Source organism: Symphodus melops, assembly GCF_947650265.1.
Source record: "Symphodus melops genome assembly, chromosome: 6".
Taxonomy (NCBI): domain Eukaryota; kingdom Metazoa; phylum Chordata; class Actinopteri; order Labriformes; family Labridae; genus Symphodus; species Symphodus melops.
Genome location: NC_136696.1, coordinates 12,023,363 through 12,048,969, shown reverse-complemented (window position 1 = coordinate 12,048,969; position 25,607 = coordinate 12,023,363). Strand labels below are relative to the sequence as shown.

Below are 25,607 nucleotides of genomic sequence, written 5' to 3'. Positions count from 1 at the left end.
AAAATAAGACCAGGCATGTTTGGAAATGTCCATCGTGTTTTCCCTCAAAAAGATTACCATGTACAGTTCTGTAGCAACGCAAATAAAACAAACAAAGCAAAAAAAAAAAAAACTACCCTCAGTTTCGTAAGCTCTTACATCTTCTGTCAGTGTTTAGCTTGTTTTGATTGTGGGGACCCCTGTGGACATCCTATGTTTTATCTCTTTGCAGATGAACAATATACACTGAAACGTAGCCACAAAAAAAGTTGACAAAATAAAATAATGTTGTTTGATAGCATGCTGTTAATCTGTTAATCCTACCCAAAGTAGGTTCAGTGACAGACAATAATAAGTAGAAAAGATGAATCTATCTGATAATGTTCTAGTTTGTTTTGTCAGTTGGGTCACATGTGGCTGAGTGTTTGTGTTCATGTTTACAGATAGCGCCCTCCAGTGGATAGATGAGAGCAGTACACTGTAACTATCAGGACACTAAACTGTCGAATGAACCATCACATTTTACTCACTGTACAGCTCTGTATTAATAAACGGCAATCTAAACGTCAGTTGTTGTTTTTTTAATAGATTTAAACACAAGTTAGCATTTAGGTTAAAAAAAAACACACAAAAAATGTAACAATTCAACCTGAAACAAAAATGACATGTCCACCTCATGTTCAATGTTCGTCAAGAAAAACCACAGGAAAAATGATACACCTGCAGCTGAGGTGAATTATTATTGAAAAGCATGTCCCCAAACTATGCTGCTAATGCAGTGCAAGTACTATGAATTATGAGGTCACTGTCTTTTTTGAGTGGAACAATTTCCACATTGAAACAACAACAACAAAAAACACTTCTCTCAAAATATAGAGTTAGTGTTGTTCCTGTGGTGTCAGTCTGGGTTTGAGCTCCCTCTGCTGGGCTGCAGTGTGTGGTGCTTGTGATGTTTCTGCAGGGCTGCTCTGGCTGTGTGAGGACGAGCTATCGTTGGTCTATCCAGGAGTTTGGACTTCATGGGAATTTGAAAATGTTCGAGTCTAGTCTGTAAGCCGGGATCCTCCACCTTTGCACTAAATGACAGAGAACATTTCATGATTACCAACTGAATCAAAATGTCAAACATTGATATCATCTATTCATAGCCCTCAAGCAGAACTCTCGAAAATACCATCATGTTTTTTTTCCATTAGTCACTATTGAATTGAACATAATTAATCAGTAAAATTATACTTAAATCTGTGATGTACTGTAAATAAATGTGTTGTTGAGAAGTTTTTGTGAAAGTCTTTGTTAATGTCCTACCATAATCCTGTGAGCCCTTGACCCAGGGTAGTATTTGTTGGTGGGCGTGGTTTGTGCACAGGTGAGGGCAACAGATGCACATCTGTCCTGGGCCCCCCTGTTTCAGAGAAGTCCCCTGCTCCACTGAAATGAGATAAATGTTGGGATTTGGTCTTATTAAGTTGAAGCCTACGTGCACGGATTCCTGGTGCCTTGTGATTACAGGAGGCCCCTGTGGCACGCAGAGGGGGAGATGGGGACAGTGTTGTGTCCAGAGACAGGGACAATCGAGCCATGTCAGGAGATAAGGCATCTCTGTGATGAAGGTCTGAAAAAAAAAAAAAAAAAATCCACAAAAGAATGAGTTATGGAAATATTGTGTTTTCTTTTTTAATGCTGAATTAAAACTGATTTTTTTTTTTTTTTATAAGTGCTGTTTCAGAAGTCATAGCAAGTACATTTATTCAGAGAGGCTTCACCTGGGGAGAGAGACTGGAAAGAGGAATCTGGAGAGACAGTATCTTGGCTTTCATCTTGTGTCTTCTCCCCATGTCCTTCGTCACTCCCTTTACCATCAAATCCTTCTTCTTCATCATCATCATTATCTATGCCCTCTTCTTCATCACTGTACTGGATAGCTAGGACCTGAGGTTGTCTTTCTGTCTCTATAGCCTGGAGACGCCTAAAAAACATGGTGGAAAGAGATGCTCTGAAAACAATACTTTACCTATCAATGCAATAGGTTACTTTTAATGTCTATTAAAAAAAACTCTGTCAAGTCAACCTGTCTTCAAAGTAAATAAGATCTCAAAATGACAGAAACATAAATAATAATCCCAATTTTAAAGGTATCTATTTAAGTCTAGTCAGCTCCAAACAAGTACATGTGAATTCCGAACAGGGTTACTTTTACAGCATTAAATATATACATGTAATACAGCATATAAAATTTATATTGAAATGGGACAAAAAAAAATCTCAAACGTTTAAAGCAATCTAGAGAAGCCCGGTGAATTCAGTTTACATGATTATCACGCAATTACTCATCAGTCAGGGTTTTTTCCAAGCAGCCTTATTAAAATGAAAGCTAAGCAATTTTTGTGTGAAGATGCTATTTGTAAAAGAAAAAATAGTAATAATAAGGTAACATGACAATACAAAAAGTTGCTATAAACACCCATGCATTGTCTTTCCCCACCAGATGTTAAAAATAGTTTATACATTATGTATTTATGTGTTTTCATCTTTAAAAAGGAATGAGCTGTGTAGGAAATGAGTACCTGCTGTGCTGCTCCCTCCAAGCTCTCAGCATAGCAAACACATCCTCCCGTCCTCCAACATCTGGCTCCTCAAGGTCGTACGTGTGTTCTGGTACGTGGATGGGCAGCTTAGGAACGGTGAAAGTAGACCTGGTGGGCGCTGTCTGTGAGACAGAAGAGATGGAAGAATGGCTCATGAGTTGTGTGCATTAATTAAGGATACGTACGAGACAGGAGGGCAAATTAAAATGGACTTGGAGTATCACGCTTTTCCACTCTGTGACTACTCAGAGAGCTTCAGCAGTAGATGTCACACTGACAAATTCACACACTGATAGAGGATGCTGTTTATCAGTATTTATTAATTCCATTCACACACTACTACGCTATGCCATGCGACTCTACCCCTGTACCAACAGAAACACAGAGAGTGACAGAAGTGCTGTTTTTTTTTTCTCGATGGTGTTGACTGTGGTTAGCAACATCTGTCAGGTCCCTCTGATGCTGTTGCAGGAACTTCTGCAAATAATTAACTCCTCTGATGATATTAACAGGACATTAAAGAGATGAGCTGGTGGAAAGCCATAATGGCCACTTTTCTAACACTGAATGCTAATGTGCAAATACAGCACAAAGGAAATAGTTCATTGGTGTGGACTCATTAGATTTTACAAAAACAGTTATCTCTTTTTTATTTCCAACTACTGTTGGTCTCTGTGTATTATCAATAGTGTTTATGCATGACACAACATTAAAATAAAATCCATCTATCAAAACTAGATTTTTTTCCCCACCTAAATGAAGGATTTTTTTTTTTTCAACACAACACCTACCTTTAATTTTTCTCGCCTCGCCCGAATAGCCTGAACAGGGTTTCCACAGAACAGGATTTTGCCGGCTCCTTCAACAGATAAAGAAGAAACTCAGTGACTCAGTGTCAGCTTCTGAAACAAGAGAGTCCCCTTGGTGGCAGTACTGAGTAAAGATTGCTTTAACAGGTTGGTGCTGACAAGAGGGGAGCTGGAAGGAAACCAAGATAGCATGTTTAAATGGAAATGCTCTTCATGGGTAAGTGCCTGACCATGTATAAGGGTGCTGGTTTCTGCTTCCACTGTTGTTAGATCGGAATCCGCAGAACTGGGTCTGGATCCAGGAGGGGGGAGAAAACTGAGCTTGGTTGCTGACATGGGTCTAGAGCCAGTTAAAGATCTGGAGCTGGCTGAGGACAAAGGGTGGACACAGGAGAGGCTGGAAGTAGGACGCCTGGCTGAGCTGGGTCTGCTGTGAGCACCTGCACTGTCTGCTGTTTCTTTAACAAAGATAAACACCAAGTGTACCATTAAATTCATAGCTGTAATTTACTGTTCAGCATTCATTTACTCACAACAGCATCTACACATACCGTCACCAGGAGCAGCCTGAAAAGAATGAAAGTCTCTGATGGAGTTTCGGAGAATGGTCCACTCCTCTCCCATGGTGCTGGTGCAGCTACGCCCCTCCTCCTCCACCGTTAAATTGTCAAGGTAACGCAGCTGAGGGATCAAGTCCCTCACTGCAGCCCGATAACTATAGTCTGCCGTCTAGGTGTTGGAGAAGAAACGTAGGGTAAAAGAGAGGCAAAAAAAAAAATCAGTCCAGAGTAGTGGACGCCGTCACACCTTTCAACGTTAAACACAGGAAAATGAGAATATCTGTTTCAGACAACATGAATCCATTTTTGAATGAAAACGTCTGTAGATTGATTTTTTTGGTAAGATGGTTACCTTCATTTATTTAGTCTGTAAACTTTGAATAATTATGTGCATCTTACACTTAAAAATAAGCACTAAAGGGAAACAGGAAGTAGTCATAAAAAAGACTAGCCTAGAAAAAAGTTCCAGGTTATTTTAGCAGCATTTTAAAACAAGCCACAGATTCAGCCGGTCTGATGGAAAGGGGAAGGCTGTTCTACAGTGTTTGAGCTCTAACTGCAAAAATACTGTTACCTCTGGTTTTAAATATGGGGTGTTAGGAACTAATGGAGGCTGCTGACCAGATGAGCCAAGAGGCCTATCACTACAGTAGGACTGTAACAGCTCAGTAAGTTATGCAGGGGCCAAGCCATTCACGAATTTATGAGTGATTGACTGGTAGCCTATGAGAGAAGGCGAGAATTGGGGTGATATGTGACCACAGCTTTGTTTTGTTATCAGCCTCTATATGACCTACGAAAGCAAACAGGAGTTTAACAGCGAGTAGTTTAATTGTCCTGTTTTGTTACTTTAATTGACTGAAACTTTCAGAATGTCAATGTTTCCCATGCCAAAGATATATTTTTCGAGTTGCATGTTATACATTTTAGATACAGATTTTTTTTCGTCATAAAACATGACTTGCACATTCTCATGACAAGATCAGCAAAGAGAGAAATGGTCAAGCTGTATCCAGTGGCTGCCAAAACTCAAAGTTCCTCTCAGGAGCTTTAAGTTGGTGCATATAAACTAGTCTTTATTATGTATCTTAGTGATTTGTGTGTTGCTGTGTTTTAATGTGTATTGACTAAAAGAAAAGGCAGTGTCATGAAGCTTTTAGGTAAATAACTAGTGTATTTCTAAAATGGGCATTTTGCATTGCGGTCTTGACTTTTATCAGCACAGGGAGAGAGACGGCGAAGAGAGAGTCCAGTGAATCACTGAACTACTTAGCAATCAAATTTGAGCCTGGCACTCTGGCCCCTTCAACAAACCACACAGATGCAATGAATGAAAATGGGAATGAAGGGCTGGCAGGATAGAAACGAAAGAGAAAAGAGAAGGAGAATAAGGCCTGGGTGAGAGGAAGTGAACGGGTGTGTGTGAGTGTGTGAGTGTGAGTGTGAGTGTGTGTGTGTGTGTGTGTGTGTGTGTGTGTGTGTGTGTGTGTGTGTGTGTGTGTGTGTGTGTGTGTGTGTGTGTGTGTGTGTGTGTGTGCGCGTGTGTGCGCGTGTGTGTGTGTGTGATGAAAAGCAAGAGAGCAGGAGGAGTGATAGTTTGGCAAGAGAGCAAACACAAGAACCCCTCAGTCATGACAAAGCGCAGGCCTAATGCATATTCAGCTCAGCATCTCCCCTCATTGCCCCAGTTTCCTAATTAATGCTCTGCTGGCGGGTGTAAATAAACACATTCACAGTGGCCCAAAAACTTACAGCACACTGTGTTCTGTATCAGCGAAAGGTGGAAATGCAGCTCACACCCAGACTTCACTCAATGTCCCTGGATGCGTTTGTGGTGAGCCGTCCTGTTTTTTGCCATTTTCCAAAACGACTGTGAAGTGTCATGATGCCTCACTGTGAGAGCGTGTCAGTTATGTGGTTGTTGAGTTTGATTTTTTATTTTTTTTTAAGCCTCCTTTTCTCTCTCACTGTGTTGTCTGGCGTTTTGGAGACACACAGGATGCATGAGGTGAGATTACACACAGGCACGTTTACGTCTCAGTTCATGCTAATTGCATTACACAGAATATCTGACACAGCACTGAGGCCTGACAGCCTTCGAGCAGGCAGAGATGACTAAATGAATGGTACCTTCATAAGAAGAGGATTTTGCATTGACGAAGTGGGTTTTCAAATGTTAACTCAATAGGGCACATTCAAAAGCTTCACCACGCTCCTTACTCAAGCTTTTATTCCCCTCTAACTGGCCCTGTAGGCCTCTCAGGACTTTGTTAACTACTTTGTGTGGTGCAAAGTGTATTTTTCTGATGATCATTTGGTTAATAGCATAATATAAACAGGTTTGAGTGAATCAACATGTAAAAAAAAAAACATTACAAGTTTTCCTAAAGGATCATCAGTGCATCAGCTTGCCTGAAAGTCGACACAACTGCTGATCAGCACTTACTGGCGGTCTTACATACAGCTCAGCTAAGGCAGATACAGGACTTTTGCAACTAATTTTGGCTCTTCCTGACGTCTCCGATTGCACTACTCTCCCCATTAAACTGCTTATTGGACAAATATCTGTGTCTGCATTATCACAGGGGACAAAAACAAAAGCCAGACAAGGACAGACAGACAGGTCAAGGAAAAAGGACACGATTCAAGTTAATACACTTTTTTGAAACTTAAAATTCAATCTATAAACCCTTTTTACCATGTAAGGACATTTTTTTTATCAATGAGTTTTATGACGTAAACAACATTTGCAGAACACTACTCTACCTGGATGGCAGTGGGGTAAGGGCGAACACACAAAGGGTTTCCCTCCAGTGTGAGTCTCTCGAGTTTGCCGCACAACCCAAGGTACTGAATCTGGACGAGGTCATCCACATTGTTCCCTTCCAAATCCAACAGCTGCAGGTTCTCCAGCATCCCGACCGGGCTCAGATCGGACACACTGTTATAAGCCACGTATAACTCCTGAAACAGAGAGTGGATGGACATGCAGTGTAGAAGACTACTAGCACATAAAACACGCATTAAACTTAAGACAGGATCAATACCGGGGAAATGCTTTGGGCAGAGCAAGGGGAGATGTTAGACACGCAGGGAAAATCAGAAAGGCTGATATGGTCTCTTCATATCTGGCAGAGGCTGGGATCTTAAGTAACAAGATCTCTGATCTCGAAGTAGCGACACTCTAGCACTTAGGATTTTCTATATCTGCGGTATTTATGTGAAAATGCTGCGAGAATCAGAGTATTTAAAGTGCAACACACAACAAATAAAGACTGTGTTAAGCAAAGATGCAAACCACAAAAAAAATCAGAACTTTGTCATAACACGTGTCAAAACTTTAATTATGGGTAAAAAAATTTGCACTTTGTTATTTTTCGTTCCCAGTATTTAAACAGTTAATTCAGTTGTATAACAATGTCTTTGAAAGGCCATCTTCAACCTAAAACTCTACCTTTAGGGCTGAGAAAGAAGGGATTCCATCTAAGTCCTGTAGGGAGCAGCGAAACATCCACAGCACCTGCAGGTGGGAGAGGGTGGTTCCCAGGTCTCTAAGGAAACATAATAGCACAAACTTCATTGAGAGCCAGGGAGGGGAATTACACAACACCGTGAATCTATCCAGTCCCCTGGCCACGGAGGCTAGAGGCTTTTTTTCTCTTCCTCAATATGCAGGCCTCTCCTGTGCCGCCCACTTGTCTCAGCAGCACACCCCTGCTCTGACCCTTCCAGCAGAGTCTCTGTCAGTGAAGCTACAACCATGTAACACCCTCTTCACTAGAGCTCCCATAGCACTAAGCAGGAAATGCTATCAGAGGCAGCGCACGTCCGGCTGGCTCTGTTCTGCTACTCTCAGGGTGGAGCAGACAGCATCCTATCTTTATGTTTCTCCTTCTTTGGTAATTCTTCTCAAGAACCATTTACATAGTTTGAGCGTGCGAATGTCATCTCGGAGGTTTATGTGGTTTTTTTATGCAGCTCTGATAAATCAGTTATGGCGGCCCACCAAACTAATAAGATGATATACTTTCTTAATCCCCTGAGGGGAAATTCCATTTTACACGTTGTTATTGAGACATGTTACACACACCTAGGCTAAAATACACACACATGCATTAAAAGAGCGATGTCAGAGTGAGAGAGGGGGGGCTGCCCACCGTGCAGCTCCTAAGCTGGTGGAAGTTCAGTCCTTTCTTCAAGGGAACCTCTGCAGTGCTTAAGAAGTGAACCGGCACTTCTACAGCTGCCAGATTTAATTTCTAGATTTGGTCGGCACTGGGAAATAAGTAACACAACCGAGAAGAAAATGTTGCATATGGTTCTCTTTTCAGTGACTTTTGAAGTGGAAAAATCTGTGGAAAAAAGCAGATATCCACAACCCCGTCTGAGTCTGTTGATAAGACAGGCATGGGTGAACCTGTTCCTTTCGTGTCTCTACCTCTAAGGCCGTGAGATCACAAGACGCAACACGCAGCTTCCTTACAAAAATACGGTTTCACAAGTCCCCTGTTCATTAAACCTCGACAGAAGCAGAGCAGGGTGTTAGACCTGCACTGCAACATCAGGACACTTTACATCAGATACACACGCCCATGACCTGTGACCTGCTGTCCAGTGTCAAAGTCTCTTTATGGCTTCCAGAGAGTCTTCTTGAGGAGTGTAGCACATGTGACCAGTGTGCAGCATGACATAAGTTCCCTTGAGTTCAGCACTGCTCCGGGTCAAATTACAGATCTCTTTAAGGAAAGTTCTGCTTGCTTTGTTTATAAACACAAGCTAAATATAAAATGGGTGATGGACAAGAAACCAGTCGTACATATTCAGTTGTGTTTAACACTGCACTTCATTGTCTATCTCAGCCTCTCTGGAATTTGAGCTTGTTGAGAATCTGAGGTAATGTCAACATAATGATTCTATATATTCTCATGGGAAAATGTTTAAACAAGAAGAGAGTATTGGTGTTATGTAACTTCATGCTTACCTTACTGACATGATCACGCTGTTGTTCATATTCAGCTGCACCAGCTTGGGCAAGTAGGAACCTACAGGATGAGCAGATAAAGCCGTTGCTATCTCTTCAGGTGTTTTTTTTTTTCAGGGTTTTAAACTGTGACGTTTAACCTCAGCCGGATGAAAGGTAGAGCACTGTGAGTGGCTTGGCCTGAGTCATACGTGTGCAGACACTGCTCTGTCATGCCTGCACTTGTTGTGCAATCTAGAATTGTCTCAGGACAAAGGTGAGCATAATGAATATTTTCCCACACAATTATCAGCTCAGTTGTCTTGCTCTGACGTCTGAACATCTGACAACAATTTTTTTTTTCTGATATGTTCTGTGCGTCATAGCAATCTCGTTTTTTTCTATCTCTGAGTTTATAAATTCTCAGTTTTGGATTTTCTTTGCAGTCACTATGAGCATCTGCTATGAGTTAGTGATGTGTCATGCGCAAAAGATGCAGCTCGGTGAGACGATGTTTTGTCGCAAATCAAAAGAGCCGACTCCCTCAAGTGGGAGCCGGCTCAAAGTTTTTTCTTTTCGCTGCTTAGCTCTGACAGTGGGATAGCCCCAGCTCTGCTCATAGCAGAGCTTCATTTTGATTGGCCAGCAAGGCAGCATGTGAGTGAGACAGCAGATGATTGATTAAAGAGTTCTGGTTCTGTTCTGTTCTGTGGATTTGTTCACAGTTTTTTTGTATTTATTTTGTATTTGCATTTTTGTACTTTTGCAATTCAAAAGTTTGATTGAAATATTAAACAATAGAATAAATGCACGGAATGAGACAATTAAAGAGCTTCTCATAAAAACACTGAATACAAACATTTCAACACAAAAACCATTAATTTTTTGTAAGTTAAGCTAAAAAAAATTAGACTTTAGAAAATTCAAAATTTCGAGCCGTTTGGGAGTCAAAACAGCCAGCTTTTCTTTGGGAGCTGGGACAAAGGAGCCGACTCTCTAAAAAGAGTGGAACTTCCCATCACTACTATGAGTCATCACTTTATGCAGTGTAAAAATCTCTGCAAGTCTTTCAGTTACATCAGTTTGGATTTTAAAAAAAGTCATTGTCTCTGAATGTATTAGTAATTTTCCATGAAAACAAGTAAAACCAAAACAATGCAAAAAGGTGAACTCCTTTACAAATACTAATGTACCTGTGCAATATTTTGAAAATCAAGCCATGATTCACTGTATATCTTACCAAAGTTCCCCAGTGGGTTTTCTTGTGTGTCTATGCAAATCTCTAGCGAGGTCACATGAGAGAGGTCCTGAGCTCCACACAACCATTCCTGAGAAGGACAGACATTGACAGCAGAACCAGCTCATGACTGTACTGACATGTCAAACTACATTTGTTTTCAGAATTAATTTAATCCCAGTATTTACCTTATATACATATATGAATTTGATGTAAAACATGTAGGCTAATGTAAGGTTTAAAATAATGAGATATCGGACATCTGGGACAATAAATAACTCTGTCTGTACCCCTCAGCTTGAAACAGCAAACTTCACAGCACATGCTGCCTTTTCTGTAGTTATCAACATGAGAATACAGAAAGCCTGGATACAGTATTTAACTTTAGATTTAACTTCACCCTTCACAGAAAACTTAAGATAGTGTTTTACTTCAAGCAAGCCTTATATGCATATAGGCTACAGCCTTACCAGCCTTTCTGGGGTGAGGTAAACATCCACTGCTGATACATAGTCCTCACTTTGTTTCGTGGCAGGAGTTGGGTTGATGTTGCCTGATCCACTGAGCTCAGTCACTTGGACCCGTGGTGGACCAGGTCGGACCCCCTGAACAACAGATCCGAGACAGCAACTCATCCTTTTGACTACCTAGAATTAACAACATCAATGGTCTTGGTTCTTCAAGAATTAATTTAACAACAAGTGGAGATGCGAAGTAGTTGCGTAATTCATCTCAAACCAAGTTGACGAAACACAAAGATAGTCGAAAATTAATAATTACACAACTTCACATCACTGATACATCACAATGTAACCTTTACATATTTTGATTCACAAAATGAATTACCTGTCACAAGAACCTGCATACAAGAAGGAAAGTCTGTACATGTTTTCAGACTAGCAGCTCTTTCCTTGTAATCATAAGTTTGCTTGACAACCGCGTCTGACTTCCTGGATACGGACGGTACTGAGGGCCCCGTTGTTCTCTGGTACTTGTAGTTCAGGTGTGATTGTAGTCAGACTTCATTGTGGGGTAATACGAAGCTAAACGTCCTATTTTTATACCAAAACACCAATGATTAATTTCCAAACCTCTAATTTTACCAGCGTAGCCTCAATTTGCCCACACTGGATTGGTACTGCATTCATAATTGGTCTATATTTGGAAAATAATTAGTAAGGAAGAACGTGCTTCCCATTGGACAGATAACTTAAAAAAAAGAAGTAAATAAAAGAAGTTCATGGTGGGAATCACATTTTTGAGGGTGGAAACAAGTTTAAAGTTAAATTGAGAGCTAAATGAATACATAAAGACATTTTAGCCTATTTTAGTCCTGAGTTGATGGCTCGTCTCAGAAGGAGGTAGGGGAGTTTGGACCTATTTGATGACCAATGTTGATCCCTATTTGAAAGACCTGACTGATTTCATAATCTAATGATTAAACAGGCCTTCATCAACACGTTTTAGCTGTTTACAAGAGCCCCATATGCTATGTTGTTGTGTCGTTGCAGCAGAGTTTCCAGATTTCCGTCAGTACGTGAAGGCAGCAGTAACATGCATGGTAACCGGGGCGGTTCTATGTTTGATAGAGCTGGGCGTGGGCTCCTCACTCCTCATCTCCAGTCTGCTCTCTCTCTGTGCAAGCACATTGTTCAACGCGGGCTCCTCTTTTTTTTTACCCAGAACCAATGAATGCTTTGGTGCATTTTAGCTTCTAAAGAACCAAATACTTTCCCGGAGATAATAAAAGGCACGAAGCAGACCAGGAAGATTTTTGATTCCTCTTCTTCATTATCACAGCTGAAAGATTTGTTTCTTCTCCTGGAGACGAAACGTCGCTGCTGTCGCTAATTAGACCCCTGCTTGTTGTAAGTATGCAGTGCACATTCCTCAATATGTTGGCAGGGACTGCTTTGTCTTTTATACTTCTTAAGTATGCTTTCATGTGTGTTTTTTTTTTTTGAGTGGAGCGCCGTGGATATGGCGGTACAGTTAAAACATGTTAGCTAGCTATCATAATATTTAATGTCGACCCCGGCTAGCTTTCTTTATCGAGGCACAACTCATGCTTTTAATCTAACTCATGGATACACTTATGGGGGGGATAGAAAGGCTGTGAATTGTGTCTACACATCTCTAGAAAAACCGTTCATTTTTAAAACAGTGCCATTTGAGTTTGGGTGTTGTAACTTGGTTATGGTGAAAATACATATACAGCTTTGAATTTCCTCTTTTGTTTCATTACATATAACAACAAAAGAAACTAAGTGCATTAAATGAGCACAACTATATTGGATAATGAACTTCCTGTTGTCTGTTTATTTATGTGCAATGTAAAGACAATCGTAAGTGTGTGCTTGGTGCTGTGCACACAGACGAGCAGGGTGACGCCCCGTCACACTCACTTAAACTGAATGTATCACTGCGGAAGTTAGATTCCTCTACAAGCCTTTTAGAGAGCTGATCATCTGGAAGCTTTTGTCAGAAATGTGTGATAAGTTAGAAATGGCGAAGGTGGCCATGACGGCACGAATGCGAAATTAACTCACAATATAGGTGCTGTAATTGTTCTTGTGGTACAACAGGCCGTGTGGGGCTGGAATTATTCACCCACCAATTCTGTCATGAATGTTCATCAGGAGTGATTTTGACAGCATTAGAGCTCGAAGTATTTCTAAATGTCGACGTTGTTGTGTTTTCGGGGTGTGATTTTTGCCGGACTGCTGTTCACATCTCTTTTTTTTTTGTTTTTTGTTTTTTGTTTTTTTTACCCACCATAACATCACTGCTGCTGCTGACAAAATCATCACCATGTGTTACGAGTCAACTACACAGTTTCCTCCAGGATCATTATAGACTGCTACAGAGTACATTGGACGTACACTGACTTACTGGGTCGTGTGAGTTTGACATCAGCGATCAAATTGAAGGCAAGATTTGAGGCAGCTGGAAAACAGCTGGAGGCAGTCCAGCCAGGGATATAGAGGTGCAATGTTCGGCTTTTTGTCCCCTTTTTGGTGGCCAACTACGGGGAAGAATTAGTGCCACCAAGATATTTTAAATGAGAACTTTTTATACAGCTTTCTTGATCAGGACTCTAGGTGTGCTTCGAAAATAGCCCATGGTATTGTATTGTCAGATTTGAGGGCGTTAACTGCTGACCTGATATAGTTAGTCCTATTATTTGAAAGGTTTTGCGGTACTTTTTCTTCGGCGTTAACGCCAAAAGATGGCTCTTCACCACAAGAGGACGATAGGTTGTGAGGCAGCTTTGACTATGTGACCCTCAATATTCTTTCAATGTAGAGTATTATCACGCTCTGGCAGATTACAATAGCTGAGCAACATTCACAGATTCCACTTGTGGTGTCTGACGATAACCCTTGTGTTACCCCTAACTGGCAATTCTTTGTGTGTGGAGATCAGCTGGCCTTTTCATCTCTGCTGCTGCTGCTGCCTCCACCAGCTCACCCGGCCTGAGTAGCTGAAAGGATGACCCAGTGGAGGAAAGGTCACTCGTACTCCAGTGTCTCTGAGAGTGGCTTGTTTAAGCATGAACACAGATGCATAGAGAAACTTTTTATCTAAATGTTTTTTTGTATGTTTTTTTTTTGGGGGGGGGGGGGGGGGGGGTTATTGTTACATTCTCATTGAGAAAACGTAAAGGTTTCATTCATGATTTTGAAGTATCCCCAGTCTTCCTTGGTATTGAATGGGTATGCTTGTTTTAAATGGTTATAATCGAACAAATCTGATTTATTTAGGGCTGCTTTGAAATTCGGAAGAGCTTGCTCTAAAACTCAGCTGTTCATGTTTCATTACACTCCAAGAGCAGAGTAATGATTCCTCGGCTGCTGGTCAACATGGATGTTTGGACGTCGTTTAGCAGGATGATGTCATCGGAGAGAGGTGGGAGGGTGCGGTGGGCTATCAAGGCTCCAGGATGGGTCTTGGAGTCTCAGTATTGGACCATGATACCTCCCTAGAGAGGGTCTCCTTACCATCATCTCTCCATTAAAAATCTATTATCTCTGCAGCGGCCTTGTGGCTCTGCCAGTATGGATCTTTTAACCAATTAGGGGCTTTAATAGAGAGCAGGATGCATGTCGAGGAAGGTGCACAAAGGTAGTTCTTTTAGGCTGCAAAGAACAAGAGGAAAATAAAAGGAAGTTTATTGTCGGTAAGAAAGCTGATGAAACAAAAAAATGTTGAGCTTTGTAATTACTGATTTCTTTATACTTTTTTTTTTTTTAATTAGTTTCCAGCTCGACCCCTCCCTCCTGTGTTTTCTTTGCCCTTGGCACATAGTAAGAGTCGCCCGCTCCCTGCCTCACGCTCTCTTCCCATCAGCCCTCCTGCCGCTCTCAACTCGCACCCTCAGTAAGATGTCACGTAAGATCATCCTCCTGGTCCGGGCAGGGCTCTAGGGTTTCAAAAGGAACTGTTAATTTCCCAGACTGGAGGTGGCCAGCTATAATTAAACCCAAACGTAGACGCACTGAGCTGCTTCTCCATCAAAAAGGGAGCAGCTATGTCATGTTTTGGAACTCACTAATGTGTAGATGTGAATAGGGCTATGTAGCTTGTCTCAGTTAGTTAGTTAGTTAGTTAGTTAGTTAGTTAAGGCACTAGTTTCAGTGTCATTTTGAGCGTAAAGCTTTTCCACGTTCACCTGTGACTTTGTACCTTTTTAGTACATCTCGCTCCAGCACACTGGAGTAGTATACATGATTTTTTTTTAGGACTGCATGGCTGTGTTCTCATCCCTTTTCCAGACAACAAGTGGCTCTGAGAAAGCAGCAGCATCTCTGTCAATGATTAATTTTTGTCATTCTTACGTTCCATACGTATGTGTGGATTATTAATCAGCTGCTGTCACGGCCTAGTTTGAGAGGGGAGATGGCACGGCTGTCGGTTTTCCTTCTTCGGGTCTCTCAGGAGCGGGCACGCGGGTGTTTGTGAATTTTACATTTCAGGCTGTAAATTCTAATCGTTTGGCAGGTGCACACTAGAGATGTGGTTATGTCGAAGCAACGCAGCAACCAACCGTGTCAGAATCTGGAGAGCTGTGGGGGTGTGAGAGAGCCAATCTTTTCTTTGGATGTTTTTTTTTTTTTCTCTCTCTCTCTCTCTCTCTCTCTCTCTCATATGTGTGTGTCCTACTTTTTCCATTTTTACTTACTTCTCAGCTCAATTCAGCAGCTCGTCATGGGCACACTCTTCACACACATCAGAAAAGGCTTCATAAAAATGCAACATTTCACCTATTACCAGAAGCCTTTTCTGGTAATAGGTGAAATGTTGCATTTTTATTATTATATCAGTTGTTGAACTGATTTTTGAATGATTTGTCATTCTAAACATTTCTCCTAGTGTAGCTGAAGTAGTCTATAAGCCGGCCCTCGACCTTAAGTTTAATTCTGGTAGGTGTCTATGTTAAACATACTACTGACCACTTTATTTAAAAAAACACTGGTATGATGCATTTCATCCATGATTATCAGATTAACGGTGTAGAGGGGGGGAACATCAATTTAGGAAAATCGATGCCGATGTTTGAAATGACATTTTATTTGTTTTCTGATTCGGATGTTTGTTTCGTGACTTCTTTCGGTGTTGGACTTGGTCTTTAATGCATGACCATGAAAGCAAGGTTTGTTCAGAAGGCGTCTTCACCTGCCCCAATAAGAAGGCTCTTCTCTGAAGCCATAGTTCGGTGCACAAGCTGATCTGCCACAACAAACAGACGTGGGCTGATGACATCATCTGCTGATGTGTCTCGACAAAATCAACCATGTTGAAACGAGTCACCTGTGCGTCGCCAGCAAAAACAAGAACTTTGATTTATTTAAATCAACAGAAAAGTGTCGACAGTTTAGACGTTTGACGAGAGCCTGTTTATTGAAGCACAGTCAGAGTAACGATGACAATTTGACACAAATACTTTAAATGCTGTTTCAAAGTTAAAATGTCTGGAAACAGTGTATTATAAGGAACTGTAGGTAACCCTCATAGTCCCACTTTTTATGAATGAGGAGATTCTTTTGTTGATTTTTATCATCTGAAATTTGCCTGTGCTAATTCATCTGAAGCTAATTAGTCAGTTTGATGTTAGGCAGAGAAACAATACTCAGACTTTTAAATAAGAAAACAATATGAGAAGATGTAGCTCATGAGCGTTTGCTAACTTGTGATATTTTTGGTCCATTACTATAAAACTTGACTAGCCAAGATGCTAGTATTCTGGAGCTCATTACCGTCCTGCTACTAAAGGTTTAGCTGCTGTTTATTCTGTGAGGAGCGAGGCTGGCTCACCGCCTCTGTACCAAGCTGATTTCTACAGTGAGGGGAAAGGAAGCCAAATGTGTGGCCAGAGAGATTGAGGTGTCCGGATTAATTCCCCCTTTCCTGTTTGTGCTTGAGTATTATAATGTAGGCAGGCTGTTTTTACAAGGAGGCCATTGTTGATATAGGTAATGGTGCTCAGAGCTACCTGTTCCATTAGAGAGAGAGAGAGTGTGTGTGTGTCGTCAGTTAGCAAGTCGGCATTTCTGTCAATCATTAACACGTACGTACGCACACACACACCTCAGGCACAAGGAAGAGTTTTTAAAGAGTGTGCATGCAGATAAAAACAACAGCTCAGCCAGAGATAAAGACGGGGGATATTTTAGCCCCTAAGAGTGAAAAAGTTCAGTTCAGTTCAGTTTTCAACTGTCCAGACACCAGCTTCCTGTCACCTGTTACAGCTCTGTTTCTAAATGACAAGTTTCACATTCACTCTCTCTGTGTGTGTGTGTGTGTGTGTGTGTGTGTGTGTGTGTGTGTGTGTGTGTGTGTGTGTGTGTGTGTGTGTGTGTGTGTGTGTGTGTGTGTGTGTGTGTGTGTGTGTGTGTGTGTGTGTGTGTGTGTGTGTGTGTGTGTGTGTGTGTGTGTGTGTGTGTGTGTGTGTGTGTGTGTGTGTGTGTGTGTGTGTGTGTGTGTGTGTGTGTGTGTGTGTGTGTGTGTGTGTGTGTGTGTGTGTGTGTGTGTGTGTGTGTGTGTGTGTGTGTGTGTGTGTGTGTGTGTGTGTGTGTGTGTGGCTCGCTGAAGAAGCAAAGTGAGGCGCAGATGATGATCTGACGCGAGCGTTGAACCTCACGTGACCTTTTATTCTCCTCCGGTCTGATCTACGACACGTGAACCAAGCAGACGTACAGACAGAGAGATGGGGTTTAGGTTTAAGGGTGGTGCAGATGAAGATGGCTGATTCTGTTCCTGTCAGTTTGTGTTGAAAGGGTTGTTCAGTCCAATTCAAAAAGAAACCTCAGCAGTCATGGGTTTTTTTGGGGGGGGTTTCCCCCCTCATTTGAACAATCCAACAGAAAGTGAAAGTAAACAGCCGCCAAAAGGCCGTTATAAACTTGGAAGCTTGAGAAACCCGAGTGCCAGTGATTTTCCTCTGCGCTCTGACATCATGACCGCGGCGTGATGACGCAATCAGATCTCTCATTGTCTGCATGATGTCGAGCTGAAGTCATAACCTCGGGTGGCTCCTTGCGGTTGCTTTAGGGCCTCCATCACGCTCGCCTCGCCTTAGCTTGTAATCGAATGAATCCTCCCGAACAGTCCAATGACAGCAAGCATCTCTTCTTCTTCTGACTCATCGTGTGCCACCATGTCTGCTGCGGGGATCAGGTCATTCTCAGGGCATAGTTACGCTTATTAGTTGCAAGATACTGTAAAGCTGAGTCACACTTTTGCGTTTGTAATGGAAACACCCATATGACTACTTTCTCTACCCGCTGACTTAACACAGCTGGAATTTCACCGACCATCAGTGTTGTGAGGGTGCTGACGATTTCAGAGCATCTGCGTCTCTTTCTAGGTTGTCTTTACCCGCTGATACTTGATGTCAAACCTTGCGTTGGTACATTTTAACCTTAACTGTTCATCAGAGAGAATTTCAAATTCTCGTTTAGCGAAATGAAGCCACATTTCAGCTGTCGCTTCAAAACGATCCTGACATGAATCTGTTTGACTCTTTCTGTGATTAAGCACGCTCTCTTGTGGTTCATATATTGTTGTGCCGTCGAGCTGGGTTGGGTCAATTGTATTCACACAAAATGGTGATCACTTTTTGTCAGGAGACTTGTTTTCTCATTGGGTGGGTTCATCGTTCAGGCCTCGTGTGCAGTCACCACGGACTAATCCCAGAGGATCGAGAAAAACAAGAAACTGTTTTTACATGAGGTTTGTTTTTTACCAGCAGTAGCTAATTAGCTTATTATTTCAATAAAGTGCATCAGGAATGTGAAACCTGAGTGATGGGGGTCAGTCTGCTGCTGCCCCCCCAATACACACTCTCTGTTTTTCACACTGTGCACGAGAGAATTGGAACATCGAGTACCTTCAGCACATTTTTCACATTCCCCTTTGAGGGTCTCAACCTCGGCCCCTCTACCACACACACACACACACACACACACACACACACACACACACACACACACTCCAAACCACTAATGTTTCTCACCACTGGGCAGTAATGCTAATAACTGTTTTGCTTTGATGTAACCACTCGATGTGGACTTCATCATAGCATTGACTTGTCAGAGAATACCTTCCCCACAGCTGTGTGTGTGTGTGTGTGTGTGTGTCCATACCTGGTGATGATTTAGCTGTTTCATGTCAGCGTGCTAACCCTGTACCCTTCTTTTTTTCTCTCCTCCTCCTTTCTTCCCCTCCAACAGTGCGGACCGTGAGAGTGCGGTGAGCAGCAGCGGCAAAGATGACGGAGTATAAGTTGGTGGTGGTGGGAGCAGGAGGCGTGGGCAAGAGTGCACTCACCATCCAGCTCATCCAGAACCACTTTGTGGATGAATATGACCCCACTATAGAGGTATGACTCCTTTCCTATACGTTCTACAGGTTGGTAACAGAAAATTGTCTCTCAGTTGCTGTGTGGTGGAACAACAAGTTCTCCCATGTGGTAGACATGTGGGCAATGATTTTCACAGAGTCCATTCCTATTGTCACTGCTGAGCAATTTATTCCTCAATCACAGTGAATTTAATTTAATCAATCAAAGTCTTGGGCTGTTCTCCAAACGGTTCGGCTTGAAAATGATTACAGTATTTACTCTGCCTCTCCATCACCACTGTATTATAGTCAAGATAAGACCGACATTGCAGGCATAGCAAAGAGCAGAGGGAAGCCAGTGAGAATGTTTTCTCCTCTTCTTTTCTTTCTCTCTGCCTCCTCTCTCTCTCTCTCTCTCTCTCTCTCTCTCTCTCTCTCTCTTTCTCACCACGCCTGCCTCTGGCCAGACAATGTCCTTTTTGTGTGTTTGCATTCCTGGCCCCTGTGCTCTGACAAACAAAGGGACGGCACTCCATGTTTTTGTGGCTGCGCGTTGGAAGGCTAAACATTGGGCCCCGAAGTCCCCGCTCCTCCGATCTCCTGATGCTCATTTGACCTGGGAACGGATCGGCGGATAGAATGACACACACCAGTCAATACACAGCACACGCCTGTTCTGCTTTTCTTTTCTTTTTTTGCTGACTTATCAAAGATGGGATGATGTCAGCGGCCTCGAATCCCACCTGAAGCTTTCGATCCAGTGTCAGATTGTTTTGTTATAAATTGCTCGCTCACTGTTGCACCACCTCTCTCCTTGGTTTTTTTTTTTTCCTGCAGGATTCGTACAGGAAGCAGGTCGTGATTGACGGGGAGACCTGCCTGCTGGACATCCTGGACACTGCAGGTCAGGAGGAGTACAGCGCCATGAGGGATCAGTACATGCGGACAGGGGAGGGCTTCCTCTGCGTCTTCGCTATAAACAACACCAAGTCTTTCGAGGACATTCATCAGTACAGGTGTGTGAGGGGAGGCAAAGAAGGAGGGTTACACCTAGCATGACCTCATTATAACACTTTGTGGGATCAGATCAAAGACGAGCCAGGGTGGGGTCCAGACACAAATAATCTCAGCTGGTTGTCTTGCTCTCCGTGCGTGTGTGTAGTTGCATACGCAGTGTGTGTGCGTGCATTACAGGGACTCCCATGGGGTCTGAATGGAGAGGGGTGTGTATACGTACGTGTGCCAGCTCTCTGCAGCAGAGGGTGATGTCATGCTGTAGCGTTTAACACGGCTAAAGAAAGCTTAGCCCCCAACTGGAGGATTACAGCATGATGCCAATGAAATTGATCCTGACTCAATTAGAGGAGGGAGGGGAGAGGTAGCACTTCAAGGACAGAGAGAAGGGGGGGGGGGGTATTCAGCTGGAGATGACAGCATACTCTCTCTTTCCCACATTTTGTCTTTCTCATCACATTAGGTTCATACTTGACAGTCTTGCACGTGTAAAGTAAAGGAGGCGGTGTATTAGGTTAGCCCACAACTCTGAAGCTTTGCAGCTTTTTTTTTTACTCTATTACACACTTGTTTGTTTGGCTTGCTGCCACTGCAGTCCAGCTATTTATTTATTTTTTCTTTTCTCCGCCCGCCTTGAACTGCTGGTGTTCTCTGTAATACACAAGTATGCACAGGTCTTTGACTCGACGCTTGAGTGGTAGGTGGTCCTGTTAGAGCGGTTGAGTTTTTTATATCCTTAGATCTGTTGTTTATTTTCAGGCGCAAAAGAGGGAGGCTTCTGCCTTTTTCCTTGATTTGAAACTAGAAGAAGTAACCCTAAACCCCACCCCCACCCCCCTTCCTGAATTCGGAGACTTCAATCATACACACCATAAGTAGTGTTGCCTGCAGATGGGCAGAGCTTCGCGGCTGCGTCCTGCTGCACCGTGGCTCAGGGAGAAGAAGGGCTGAGCAGATAGATTGATCTGACCCACTCCTCCTCACTCAGTTCCCCCCTGGCTGCCTGACGTTTGGCGCGGGGCTGCTGTAGTGATGAGGTAATGCTGTTCTCTGGCTGCCTGTTGTCCGTCCCTCCCTCCCCTCCTTCAGCAGTGCAGCACAGCCCAGCACCGGCAGGGCCCTGGGTCTTCCTCAGGGTCCTAGAGCTCCCCGGGTGTCTTCCTCTCCAGTGATGGAGCTGTTGTTGTTAATGAAGCGGGGAGGATCCCTGCTGCTGTGGCTAAATACATGAAAATGTCACTTGTGTTCAAATGAAATGTTAACAATTGGCATCATGCTCGTTTTTGTAATTCACAGGGAACAGATCAAACGTGTAAAGGACTCAGACGACGTACCCATGGTGCTCGTGGGAAACAAATGTGATCTCCCTGCACGCACGGTGGACACGAGGCAAGCCCAGGAACTCGCCCGATCTTACGGCATCCCTTATATCGAGACCTCTGCAAAGACACGACAGGTGGGTAGTGATCAAGAAGCAAACACATACACCTTCCATTTTCCCTCCGCTCCATTAGGGCTGCACTCTCATTGTCAATAGAAAGAGATGCAGATGCTCTGTCATAAATATATAAATGGTAATGGACTTGAGCTTGTATAGCGTTTTTCTCATCGTCTGACTACTCAAAACGCTTTTACACCAAAGGTCACACTTACCCATTCACACTGATTATGGCCCATCGAGTCACTAATTCCATTCATGCACAATGGGTGGGGGGAGCAATTCGGGGTTAAGTGTCTTGCCCAAGGACACAGGTTTCTCGCAGGAGCCGGGGATCGAACCCTCAACCTTCCAATTGAGAGACGACGACTCCACCAATTGAGCCGCAGCCGCCCATATATAATAAACACACGGGGGGTCGGAGAACCTACCTACATGCACTTTGTCCCTCTAGTAACATCTCAATGGGACCTCCCGTCTCTGTGAGCTGCAAAACTTCAATTCTATGTGAAGGTTAAGCTGCACCGCACGACCAGCAACAAGTCACATCAGTGTCCGCGGTTAAAGGAATTAATCAAATGTATTGACGTTTTTCAAGTCTGTTCATGAAGAAGCAGAGCGGTGAGTAGCCTGATGTATGATGTGATTTGTGTTTGCTGCAAAGCTGAGGACATTTTATTATGCTGCAGGCAATGACTCATAGTCAGGTTATGCTGGCTCGAGAACAGAAGTACTCGAGCCCCCGCACAGCTCCAACTAGGTACAGACTCACAGGTGCATCACTGAAGCTGCACACCAAAGGAACGTAGCCATGACTTAGTTATGGCGACATCTTTATTACGGGTGTCTGGGATGATCAGGGTTGCCACGGTGATGTTGCCTTAATCTCAGTCATGAGTTCATCTGAGAGGTTTGTTGACTGTATTATTGTATTGTATCCACCGCGCTTCTTCTTTAATGTGACCATTTTAGATGAACGTATGAGATGTGTAAGCTGTCCGTCTGTGTTTTCAGGGAGTAGAGGACGCCTTCTATACACTGGTTAGGGAGATAAGACAGCATAAGCTGAGAAAGCTGAACCCACCTGACGAGAGCGGACAGGACTGCATGAGCTGCCGCTGCGTGGTATCGTGATGCAGGTGAGACATTTGTCCAGAAAGTTCTCTCGCAGCTCCACAGTTAGCACACGGCTGTCTACAGCTTTGTAATGCTCTGCTGGAACTCGACACTCTCTTCTGCATGTAGCTTTTCCCGCACCTCATTTTTTGGCACTGACATTTGTCACTCTCTGTTCTCCTGTTTTTTTTTTTCCCCCAGCTTGACCGTTGCACGTCGAGGAGAAATGCTACAGCGCGTAGCGGCAGCATGGACTTAGAGAGAGATGAAACGACTCGATGATGAAATATAAACTTTTTTTCAAAAAGAGGATGATTGAAGCAAAAGCCCTCAAGAAAAACCCCCAGAGCTGACTGAACCATGGACCTTGATGGACAGCAGGGTTTGGACTGTTGCCTTAGTGGCTACCTGAACTAGCCTGGTCCGGCCCCATTTTTTGTGTCTACCTGAGAGCTACACCACTACTGACTCTTTGTCAACTCCAGTGTGGTCTCGCTGGGTGGATCCAAGTTCCCTGCTAACTTATTGTTTTCAGTCTCAACACTGGTCTTAAAGGGGGTGTCTCTGACCTCCTCCCACCTTGAAAGCCTAATTCGCCCCCCCCCCCCTCCTCACCTGCCCACTGGAAGGACTGAATGAATGACGGAAACGGGAAAGACTGGAATGGACTTTTTAAGTTAACCCAAAACATCTTCTGTTATTAACCTCCTCATCCTGCTCTACCTGCCTTTGGTTTCCCCTCACATGTCTGATGAGTCCCCTCTGTGTACTGGAAACAGAGGGTGGAGGCTCACATGGGAAAGGTTAACCTTTGTTGTTGTTGTTTAACAGTTAGCCACGCTGTTAAAAAAAAAAAAAAAAAAAAAAGTTTTTTTAAATAGGACATTTTTTTACAGGATTTCAAAGTCACTGAGCAATATGTGAGCAAGGTTGTTTATTTCTGATGGCACCTGGTTTTTAAATTTTTCTTGGCCTGCCTGATAGAGTTGGAATTATCCTTTTTGTTGTTGTTGTCGTATAGAAATATTGAATGGAGAATTTAAAGCAAGAGAAAAGTCCAGTATGCAGCTGTTTTTCTCTCCCTGTCTCTTTACTAAGAGTTGTCTTTGTGGCATAATAATGACGGCTAGTGTATGTAAGTTCTGGTGCAATAGAATTACTTTCTGTCAAATTGATCCAAACTATTTGGATTAAAAACCACCTTTCGTGGCTGCTTCTTAATTTTCCTGTGTTAGTTTTAGAAAGGAGAGGTACCACGCAGGAAGATCAAGTTAAGAAAGGAAGAAAAAAAACCAACACTTTGTGCAATGACAGAGGATAGTTTTAGAAACAAAAACAAAAAAAAGAAGACCTGTTGTTTTTTCTCTCGCAGTAACTCTATGGAGTCCGACTCTTATTCACGGTGATGACTTCTAGTACTGCTAGAATCGCTCCTTGTGGATAATGAGGCTCAGGAATCAGGGTCTGGGACATCTCACCTAGCAGTCCTGTAAACCAGGGTTAAGGATGTCACTAGTTAGCTTTCACAGTTTAACACACATTCCTGCCTCAGACTTGAACTTGAGTTGTTTGTTTTCCCCCCCTCACACATACACCATACAATCCTCAAACAGCTCCTCCTTCTCTATCACCTCAGCTCTTTAATGGAACAATAATAGGTCAGGTGCTAATCATTTCAGAAACATACTTACCTTTATATGTTGGAGTGCACTTCTTGTTTCTTTATGCCAACTGGCTTGTGCTCTCCAGGACTGCATTATTTCGCTGCCTCAGTGGGAAAGACTGCTCTGTGTTGACTTTGCCTTATCTGTTAGCTAGTTTGTACCTCATGAGGTGTGTGCGTGTGTGTGGCTGTGTTGGGTTTTTTTGTTTGTGTGCAACTTAAAAAAAATGTAGGAGTGTGTTGAGCTTCGACATGTGCTGTATAGAAGAAGTTCAACAAAAAAAAACACTACACTGATTTAAAAAAAAGGGGGGGGGGGGGTTCTGTAATGCCATGTGCGTCTGAATGTGATCCTGTTTAAAAAGACTGAAAAACTTGTGACATTTTTCTAAACAAAGCCAAGTTGTCTCACTCCTGTGTCTGTATAATTTTACTCTTAAATTGGGACACGTCATGGTGAATTTCTATTTCTCACACAGTTCACACAATTCCTCATGAAACTACTGGATGACAAGCTTCTTATGCAAACTATGAAAACATCTGGGACCTCTTTGATAAGAGAGTGATATCATTGCCTCTGTCGTCCTTTGAGGGAAACGGATGGGTTTTGTACAGCTAAAGCATTCATCTTAAATGGTTTGAAAGAAACACGATCAATCTTAGTAACTGTGGAAGTGGTCCATTTTTTGTTCTTCAGTTACTTGTTTCTCTGCTCTCAGCAGGATTAGGAACTGTGAATCTGTCTCAGCCTTTAGACCTTTTTTTTTTTTTAAATGAAGCGTCATGTTTCAGATTTACAAAGAACTAAATCATGCAGAGTTGATCTTTGGTTCAACTTTGAGCTTTTTGTTCATTTTTCACCCATTATACGTAAACCTTTAAACAGAAAGATGATGGTGTTTGTAATGTCTACTGACAGTCCTGACGTGTTCTCTCTATCAATCTTATACAGTACACCCATGAGTAAATCACACAATTCAAATACAAATCAGCGTATTCAAATTCCCATTACTTTAAAATATCCACATCATGTCACCGCAGGGAAACTCCAGCCAGCAAACCACAAGTATACATGCTAGAGAACCTGGCCAGCATGACAAAGACTGTATGGACTATTTGGGAGTTTTGCACAAGGATACAGTGGGCTCAAGGGCTTGTTTCTCCCTTGCAAACTGTGGAACTGGGGCGTGGATGACGGAGTTTGTGAAAATGTCAACTGTTTAGATATTTAAGATGTATTTACTCTTTGAAAAATGTGGCAAATGTATTGCAGGACGGGAATAAAGATGTCAAGAATAAAATGTCTTTTTTTGATCTCTGTCTAATTCACTGCATGCTCTGCTCAATGTGGATATTTGCTGCCATCCACAGGTTGCTTTATGTATTGCATTGTGTATTATTC

The 25,607-nt window shown here is 42.7% G+C and overlaps 2 protein-coding genes across 2 annotated transcripts; one reads left to right on the top strand and one right to left on the bottom strand.

The window, feature by feature from the left end:
- Positions 1–482: 482 nt before the first annotated feature.
- On the bottom strand, positions 483–11,280 carry lrrc56 (leucine rich repeat containing 56). The gene is made up of 13 exons (XM_079347009.1): positions 10,980–11,280; positions 10,604–10,780; positions 10,137–10,224; positions 8,918–8,978; positions 7,391–7,487; positions 6,703–6,900; positions 3,928–4,105; positions 3,607–3,834; positions 3,359–3,426; positions 2,547–2,689; positions 1,746–1,948; positions 1,288–1,594; positions 483–1,055 (listed from the first exon to the last, which is right to left on the bottom strand). Exons 2-13 carry the CDS (start codon positions 10,766–10,768, stop codon positions 878–880), a joined length of 1,914 nt encoding a protein of 637 aa, XP_079203135.1. The 5' UTR covers positions 10,769–10,780; positions 10,980–11,280; the 3' UTR covers positions 483–877.
- A 435-nt stretch (positions 11,281–11,715) lies between these two features.
- LOC306826004 (GTPase HRas) lies at positions 11,716–25,516 on the top strand. The gene is made up of 6 exons (XM_079347025.1): positions 11,716–12,001; positions 18,866–19,014; positions 19,812–19,990; positions 21,285–21,444; positions 22,441–22,565; positions 22,744–25,516. Exons 2-5 carry the CDS (start codon positions 18,904–18,906, stop codon positions 22,558–22,560), a joined length of 570 nt encoding a protein of 189 aa, XP_079203151.1. The 5' UTR covers positions 11,716–12,001; positions 18,866–18,903; the 3' UTR covers positions 22,561–22,565; positions 22,744–25,516.
- The last annotated feature ends 91 nt before the right edge of the window (positions 25,517–25,607 follow it).

What these genes read in the sequence shown, in the direction of transcription:
- lrrc56 (XM_079347009.1), bottom strand. Translation starts at nt 10,768, where the DNA reads ATGAGTTGCTGTCTCGGATCTGTTGTTCAGGGGGTCCGACCTGGTCCA. An exon ending in AACCAGCACCCTTATACATG is followed by an intron (nt 3,427 to 3,606) that starts GTCAGGCACTTA and finishes TATCTGTTGAAG; the next exon opens with GAGCCGGCAAAATCCTGTTC. An exon ending in TTTCCAGTCTCTCTCCCCAG is followed by an intron (nt 1,595 to 1,745) that starts GTGAAGCCTCTC and finishes TTTTTTTTTCAG; the next exon opens with ACCTTCATCACAGAGATGCC.
- LOC306826004 (XM_079347025.1), top strand. Translation starts at nt 18,904, where the DNA reads ATGACGGAGTATAAGTTGGTGGTGGTGGGAGCAGGAGGCGTGGGCAAG. An exon ending in AATATGACCCCACTATAGAG is followed by an intron (nt 19,015 to 19,811) that starts GTATGACTCCTT and finishes TTTTTCCTGCAG; the next exon opens with GATTCGTACAGGAAGCAGGT. An exon ending in CCTCTGCAAAGACACGACAG is followed by an intron (nt 21,445 to 22,440) that starts GTGGGTAGTGAT and finishes CTGTGTTTTCAG; the next exon opens with GGAGTAGAGGACGCCTTCTA.